Consider the following 8,578-nt stretch of genomic DNA (forward strand, 5'->3'; position numbering starts at 1 on the left):
TTTTTTTTTGAGACATGGTCTCACTCTGTTGCCCAGGTTGGAGTGCAGGGGCACTATCATGGCTCACTGCAACCTCCGCTTCCTGGGTTCAATCAATTCTCCTGTCTCAGCCTCCCACGTAGCTGGGGTTACCAATGCACACCACTACCCATGGCTAAGGTTTTTTTGTTTGTTTGTTTGTTTGTTTGTTTGTTTTTTAAGGCTAGTCAAGTGAAGCAGTGGGAGTGGAGAAGGAACAAAGAAATCTATAACCAGTTGTGATCAATTAGTTGTAAATACCACTGCACTCGGACCAGCCAGGGTTTTTATTTTTTGTAGAGATGGGGTTTCACCACATTGGCCAGACTGGTCTCAAATTCCTGGTGTCAAGCCCTGGCCCATGTTTTGTTTTGTTTTTGAGACAGTCTCGATTTATTGCCCAGGCTGAAGTGAAGTGGCATGATCTCGGCTCACTGCAACCTCTGTCTCCTGGGTTCAAATGATTCTCCTGCCTCAGCCTCCGAAGTAGCTGGGATTACAGCTGCGCACCACCATGCCCAGCTAATTTTTTTGTATTTTTAAGTAGAGACGAGATTTCACCATGCTGGCCAGGTAGGTCTCGAACTCCTGACCTCATGATCTGCCCACCTTGGCCTCCTAAAATGCTGGGATTACAGGTGTGAGCCACCACGCTTGGCCCCCATATTGTTTTTAAGAGTCTCATGCTCTACTGACTGAGCCAGCCAGGGCTTTGTTGTTTTTAAATAAATGTCATTCTACATCTTCCTTTCTGGTTTTATACCACCTATTTTTTATTCTTTCGTCATTACACTAGTTAGAACTTCCAGCTGGGCGCGGTGGCTCAAGCCTATAATCCCAGCACTTTGGGAGGCCGAGACGGGTGGATCACGAGGTCAAGAGATCGAGACCATCCTGGTCAACATGGTGAAACCCCGTCTCTACTAAAAATACAAAAAATTAGCTGGGCATGGTGGCGCGCGCCTGTAATCCCAGCTACTCAGGAGGCTGAGGCAGGAGAGTTGCCTGACCCCAGGAGACGGAGGTTGCGGTGAGCTGAGATTGGGCCATTGCACTCCAGCCTGGGTAACAAGAGCGAAACTCCGTCTCAAAAAAATAAAAAAATAAAAAAAACAACAACAAAAAAAGAACTTCCAGTACAATGATGAAAAAGTGGTAAGAATAGATATTTTTGCTTTGTAATAGAACTTAGGAGAAAAGGGTTAAATCTTTTACTCTTTCTAGTGTTGCTACACAGAAACTATAGAGTCCTAGAAGGCAGGCATAGTGGCTCATCACTTCGGGAGGTATGGGCAGGAGGATCCCTGGAGCCCAGGAGCTCAAGGTCAGCCTGGCCAACATAGTGAGATCCCTTCTTTACAAGAGAATTTTAAAAATTAGCCGAGTGTGGTGGCACATGCCTGCAGTCCCAGATATATAGGAGGTTGAGGTGGGAGGATTGCTTGAGCCTGGGAGTTGCAGTGAGCTATAATCATGCCACACTGCATTCCAGCCTTGTACACGTATATGTATGTGTATATGTATGTGTGTGTATATGTGTGTGTGTGCATGTATGTATATTTTATCCATGTAGGTATATGTGTACGTATATGTATTGTCTTAGGGATTCCCCAGAGGTTTGGGGTCTAGTAATTTCAGACAGGGTTGGACTCCTTTGCACCTAGTTCTTGCTGTTTCTAATTTGGCACCGTGTCCCTGGAGGCTTACTCCTCTTCTTCTGTTAGTTGTCAGGGGCCACTCCTGGGAACTGAAAGAACTGAAAAAAAAAAATGGAGGGATACTGGACCCTCCCATTGGCCTATTCCCTTTGGCCATGTGCCTGAGGTGAGTGACATCAGAGGAAACATTAGGCCCTAATGATATGTGGGAATTGCAACTATTTTTAGGAGGCACCAGATGTCTACTTCCCCTAATTTGTGGACTAATGTTACCCCTAAACCCAAGATAAAGCCCAATTCCTGGAGTTTGGTTAGATTTGGAAAGTTACTGCTCAGCTGATGAACACATTTTATTTGTGTTTTCCACTGGAATTAGAAAAGTGAAAAATAAACCAGGTGCAGTGGCTCATGCCTCTAATCCCAGCTCTTTGGGAGGCTGAGGTGGGAGGATTGCTTGAGACCAGAAGTTTAGGACCAGTCTGGGAAACATAGTGAAACCCCATCTCTACAAAAAGAAAAAAAAACTTCTTTTGAACCCAGGAGTTAAACACTGTGGTGAGCCATGATCCGGCCACTGTACTCTAGCCAGAGACAGAGAAAAACCTGGACTGGGCTCTAAAAAAGAAAAAAAAAAGTTGTTCTGATTTTGTCTGATTTGTCCATCTGTCCAGTTTCCCTGGACTCCCACCCAGTATATTCTTCTTTTCAGACGAAGTCTCGCTCTGTCACCCAGTTTGGAGTGGAGCAGTGGTACAATCATGGCTCACTGCAGCCTTGACCTCCCCAGGCTCAGGTGATCCTCCCACCTCAGCCTCCCCGGTAGCTGGGACTTCAGGTGCATACCACCACTCCTGGGTAATTTTTGTATTTTTTGTAGAGACGGGGCTTTTGCCATGTTGCCCAGGATGGTCTAAACTTCTGGGCTCAAGCCACCTGCCCACCTTGGCTTCCCAACCAATATATTCTTTTAATAAGAAAAATGGTTTAGGGGCCCCAGAGATCACCAGCTTTTCTGCTTTACCCTTTCTCCCCTCAAGAAGATACAGAGGACCATTTCCTCAACTCATATATAGGTTTAGGGTAAAACCTTAGGATAAAAAAGATTTGTCAGTGACTCAAGCCTGTAATCCCAACACTCTGGGAGGTCGAGGCAGGCTGATCGTTTGAGATGAGGAATTTGAGACCAGCCTGACCAACATGGGGAAATCCTATCTCTACTAAAAATACAAAAAATTAGCCAGGCGTGGTAGCACACACCTGTAGTCTCAGCTACTTGAGAGGCTGAGGCAGGAGAATCACTTGAACCTGGGAAGCGGAAGTTGCAGTAAGCTGAGATCACGCCATTGCATGACAGAGCAAGACTATGTCTCAAAAAAAAAAAAAAGAAAGAAAACAACTCACAAAAAAAACACAAGTTAGCCAGGCATAGTGGTGCCCACCTGTAATCACAGCTACTAGGGAGACAGAGACATGAGAATTGCTTGAACCCAGGAGGTAGAGGTTGCAGTGAGCTGTGATTGTGCCACTGCACTCCAGCCTGGGCAATGGAGTGAGACTATGTCTCAAAAAAAAAAAAAAAGAAAGAAAAGAGAAAGATACAGGTTCAGTTTGTCATTATGGGTCAAAGGTGAGGAGGACAAAGTCGGGGCTGGGAAGAGATGAATAAATGTTTGCAAATGTTATGTCCTTCACTGTTTTGGAAGCCATCAACTTTCTGATTTCCTCATGATTCTGGGAAAAGGCAGGATTAAAAACAGCAACAACAAAACCAAAATTAAAAAAAAAAAAAAAACAGCAACAACAACAATAACAATAATAGTAATTCAGGTCATGAAGATACCAAAGCAAACGAGATGTTTGGACTGTCTTTTTCCTCTGGTTTGTTTCTCCTCAAAGTGGGAGGATCACCCACGTCCTTCAAGAGTGAAGATGATGGGGAGGTCGGGATGGATAATACAGGGAGAAATGCCAGATGTGGGTGATGGGGGGATGGAGGCAGCAAACCACATTGCCATGTGTGTACCTATGCAAGAATCCTGCATGATCTGCACATGTACCCCAGAACCTAAAGTACAATTAAAAAAAAAAAAAAAGAGTGAAGATGAGGTGTGTTTAGGGGCAACTGATGTTTCCAAGGGCTAAGACACTTTCTAGCTCTGGCCAGTCTTGGTGTCTGTTTATTCTGAGCCTTTCTCCACTTCCCAACCTGAGCACTGCTTCCTTCCAGCAGGGCTGCTCTGCTGTCTCCCCACAGTCCAGGCTGTGCTGCTCCTTTGCTGTCCCTGGTGGCTGCCTTTCCAAAAAATGCCCAGAATGAGACCCTGACCCTCCAGTCGTCTTTCACAGAGACTGGGCATCCATCAAACATGTTCTCCATATGTGGAGAAAACTGGAAAGCCAGATGCCTCTCCCAGGTCCGAGGACCGGCCAGGATCTTTACACACAGCCCCCTCCCCAGCCCCTCTGCCTGAGTACCTGTCCAACTTGCCTCTGAGGATGGCCCTAGAGGAGGTTGGCTGCCCGACTGAGGCCCATGTTCTGTCACTTCAGATGGGAGGAAAGGATACCACTGAAACCCTCATCCATGAGAGTCGATAAGTTCAACAATAAGAAGGGCAATACCAACATCATTGTGAAGAATCTAGTGGTCCATCAGGGAAGCGTGAATAAATCAGCACCCAGCTGCCCATCCTGGAAAATGTATGGATGGTGGCAAATATACCCCAAATATACTGGGGTGGCTGGCCTACCAGTTAGCTCAGATGGTGAGTGAGTTTGCTGAGAAACCATCTCCCATGATACTTGGTGTCACAGTTCAAAGCTTTTGGTATTTATATCACCAAGAACTGCAGGTATGAGTCTTGGGAGCATATTGAAGAATTGGGCAAAAAGTTGAAGAAGCTAAGTTAAGATCATTTAAATGTCTAGGGACAGGGACAATATACTCTGTCAAATGTTTCACAGCTATTCTGAAGTGCTTTGTGAGGAAAACAATCCAGAAATTAATCCTGGCTCACTTCAGCTATTCAATGCCACATAGGTAACGAGACTCCTTTCCCAGGACTGTGTTCAGGGATGGGACACAGTAAGTAGTTAGAAATGTTGGAGACCACTTAGGACAGATGAATGCTCTTTATTTCATCCTTTCACTTAAAAACAAATGTTAGCCTTACCCCTCTCCACTTAGTAGGTGTCAGCCCCTATTTCTTTTTATTTTATTTTTTTTGAGACGGAGTTTCGCTCTTGTTACCCAGGCTGGAGTGCAGTGGTGTGATCTCGGCTCACTGCAACCTCCGCCTCCTGGGTTCAAGCGATTCTCCTGCCTCGGCCTCCCGAGTAGCTGGTACTACAGGAGTGCACCACCATGCCCGGCTAATTTTTGTATTTTTAGTAGAGACGGGGTTTCACCACGTTAACCAGGGTGGTCTTGATCTCTTGACCTTGAGATCCACCTGCCTTGGCCTCCCAAAGTGCTGGGATTACAGGTGTGAGCTGCCGCGCCTGGCTTTTTTCTTTTTTGAGATGGAGTCTTGCTCCGTTGCCCAGGCTGCTGTAAGTTCCGCCTCCCAGGTTCAAGCAATTCTCCTGCCTCAGCCTCCCAAGTAGCTGGGACTACAGGTGCCCACCACCGCGCCCAGCTAATTTTTGTATTTTTAGTAGAGACAGGGTTTCACCATATTAGCCACACTGGTCTCGAACTCCTGACCTTGTGATCCACCTGCCTTGGCCTCCCAAAGTGCTGGGATTACAGGCGTGAGCCACCATGCCCAGCCACTAATTTAATTTTTAAATTGAAAAGAGAAATGAGGCCGGGCGCGGTGGCTCAAGCCTGTAATCCCAGCACTTTGGGAGGCCGAGGCGGGTGGATCACGAGGTCAAGAGATCGAGATCATCCTGGTCAACATGGTGAAACCCCGTCTCTACTAAAAACTACAAAAAATTAGCTGGGCATGGTGGCGCGTGCCTGTAGTCCCAGCTACTCAGGAGGCTGAGGCAGGAGAATTGCTTGAACCCAGGAGGCGGAGGTTGAGGTGAGCCGAGATCGCGCCATTGCACTCCAGCCTGGGTAACAAGAGCGAAACTCCGTCTCCAAAAAAAAAAAAAAAAAAAAAAAAAAAAAAAAAAAAAAAAAAAAAAAAGAAAAGAGAAATGAGAGAACCATACACATCTCATCATCTCATCTTTCCTAATTCTGAATTTCCCTGGCTCCTATCATGAGCTTAGAGTGGGAACGTGGCAGGGACATACAGGAGATGCCAAAGATCAGGACTGCAAGCATTGAGGTTGAGTGTGTGACAAGGGTACAAGGTTTGAGCAGCCAGTGTAAATATTTTCAGAGATTACATCCTTCATTGATCATAAGGGAGAGCAAATATTTCCTTTCCTCATGGGACAGAGAACTAGGCAGAACAGGACCGGGGAGCGACCAAACCTACCGAGGCAGTCTCACTTCTCAATGACTGGACTGTGTGGTAATTTGGGGTCCCTATGTATGGGTGGAAATAAAACAGAAGTCGCTGGAGACCTGTAAATGGGGGAGACCAAGTTGGAGCAATTGGGGTGCATTTCCTATTTCCTAGGCCTTTACCTAAAAAGAACAGAAGCTTGGGTCCAGGCACAGTAGCTCACACCTGGAAGCCTATCACTTTGGGAGTTGGAGGTGGGAGGATCACTTGAGCCCAAAGTTCAGGACCAGGCTGGGCAAGATGGCAAAACCACATCTCTACAAAAAATTTAAAAATTAGCTAGGTATGGTGGCATGCACCTGTAGTCTCAGCTACTTGGGAGACTGAGGCAGGAGGATTGCTTGAGCCCAAGAGTTTAAGGCAGCAGTGATTTGTGATCCCACCACTGCACTCTTCTGGGTGACAGAGCAAGACCCAGTCTCTAAAAGGAAAGTATAGAAGCTTGGAAGTAGGCTGACGTACGAGGTGTCCCCCTAACTGAGTCTTGGGCTCACCATAGGGAAATAGTTTGTATGTTTCTGATTTCCCCCCTTTCTAGGGTACTCTGCTCCAGACATGCGTGGCCTCAGATTCATCTTGATACCAGTTGAACTGCTACTTTGCTACCTCCTGCTGCACCCTGTGGATGCCACTTCATATGGAAAGCAGACAAATGTCTTGATGCACCTTCCCTTGTCCTTGGAATCCCAGACACCCTCCTCAGACCCCTTGTCCTGCCAATTTCTGCACCCAAAGTCACTGCCTGGTTTCAGCCACATGGCCCCTCTTCCCAAGTTCTTGGTAAGCCTGGCTCTAAGGAATGCCCTGGAGGAAGCTGGTTGCCAGGCTGATGTTTGGGCTCTACAGCTTCAGCTGTACCGCCAGGGTGGTGTGAATGCGACACAGGTCCTCATCCAGCATCTTCAAGGGCTCCAGAAAGGCAGAAGTGCAGAGAGGAAAGTGTCAGTGGAAGCCCTGGCCTCTGCTCTGCAGCTATTAGCCAGGGAGCAGCCAGGCACAGGAAGGGTCCGGCGCTACCTCCCCACAGAAGACTGTGAGAATGAGAAGGAGCAAGATGTGCACAATGTCGTCCAGCTGCTGCCAGGAGTGGGAACATTCTACAACCTGGGCACAGCCTTGTATTATGCTACTCAAAACTGCTTGGGCAAGGCCAAGGAACGAGGCCGAGATGGGGCCATAGATCTGGGATATGACCTTCTGATGACCATGGCTGGAATGTCAGGGGGGCCTATGGGTCTAGTGGTCAGTGCTGCACTTAAACCTGCATTAAAGGCTGGGGTTCAGCAGTTGATCCAGTATTATCAAGATCATAATGAGGCAAACATCTCTCAGCCAGAGACCACTAAGGAGGGTTTGAGGGGCATCTCAGATGTGAGTGACTTGGAAGAAACAACTACTCTGACTTCTTTCTCCTCAAAAGTAGTAAGTTCAGCTCCCTACTGGGGACGGGCCATAATCAAGAGCTATGACTTAGATCCTGGGGCTGGGAATCTTGGCATATAAAAGAAGGTGGTAACCATAGAATAAAACTAATATCCTGACATGTCTTCAAAATCTTAATCTCTTATTTATCCAGGAGGAAGGCAGTACAGTGAAAGGTAGAAACGTAAATGTTTGGGGGTAGAAGTCAGAGGATTTGGTTTTGAATCAAGGCTCCACTTGATGGTGCCTGGTAATCACTGACTAGTAATTTCTTTCTTGAACTAAGATCAATTTTAAAATTTCTAAATGAGAGAGAATAATTTTAACCTCAATGGGTTGCAGTGTAAATTCTAAATGATACAATGAATCAAAAGTGCTTATCACAGTACTCTCAATAAATGGCTATTATTAGCCAGGTGAGCTGGCTCACGTCTGTAATTCAAGCACTGTGAGAGACCGAGGTGGGAGGATCACTTGAGCCCAGCAGTTCAAGATCAGCCTGGGCAACATGGTGAAACCACATCTCTACAATAAATACAAAAAATTATCCTGGCGGAGTGATGCACGCTTGTAGTAGTCCCAGCTACCTGGGAGGCTGAGCCGGGAGAATCACCTGAGCCCGGAAGGTCGAGGCTGCAGTGAGCCAAGATCTTGCCACTGCACTCCAGCCTGGGTGGCAGAGCGAGACCATGTCTTAAAAAATAAAAAAAATATATTTTAAGGCCGGGCGCGTGGCTCACGCCTGTAATCCCAGCACTTTGGGAGGCCGAGGCGGGTGGATCACGAGGTCAAGAGATCGAGACCATCCTGGTCAACACGGTGAAACCCCGTCTCTACTAAAACTACAAAAAATTAGCTGGGTATGGTGGCGCGTGCCTGTAATCTCAGCTACTCAGGAGGCTGAGGCAGGAGAATTGCCTGAACCCAGGAGGCGGAGGTTGCGGTGAGCCGAGATCGTGCCATTGCACTCCAGCCTGGGTAACAAGAGCGAAACCCCGTCTCAAAAAAAAAAAA

The 8,578-nt window shown here is 46.9% G+C and overlaps 1 protein-coding gene across 4 annotated transcripts; it reads left to right on the forward strand.

Annotated features, from left to right (window-relative positions):
• Positions 1 to 1,819: 1,819 nt before the first annotated feature.
• Positions 1,820 to 7,922, forward strand: APOF (apolipoprotein F). Of its 4 annotated transcripts, none has more exons than XM_032290656.1 (2): positions 1,820 to 1,842; positions 6,681 to 7,696. In XM_032290656.1, exon 2 carries the CDS (start codon positions 6,698 to 6,700, stop codon positions 7,643 to 7,645), a length of 948 nt encoding a protein of 315 aa, XP_032146547.1. In that variant the 5' UTR covers positions 1,820 to 1,842; positions 6,681 to 6,697; the 3' UTR covers positions 7,646 to 7,696. The 4 variants fall into 4 exon arrangements, with proteins under 4 accessions (XP_032146547.1, XP_032146541.1, XP_032146542.1 ...); XM_032290650.1 differs by lacking the exon at positions 1,820 to 1,842 and adding an exon at positions 6,026 to 6,148 and having other exon boundaries at positions 6,681 to 7,922; XM_032290651.1 differs by lacking the exon at positions 1,820 to 1,842 and adding an exon at positions 6,066 to 6,148 and having other exon boundaries at positions 6,650 to 7,696.
• The last annotated feature ends 656 nt before the right edge of the window (positions 7,923 to 8,578 follow it).

The sequence above is a fragment of the Sapajus apella genome, unplaced genomic scaffold, assembly GCF_009761245.1.
Source record: "Sapajus apella isolate SASKATOON/1434 unplaced genomic scaffold, GSC_monkey_1.0 scaffold2, whole genome shotgun sequence".
In the NCBI taxonomy this organism is placed as follows: domain Eukaryota; kingdom Metazoa; phylum Chordata; class Mammalia; order Primates; family Cebidae; genus Sapajus; species Sapajus apella.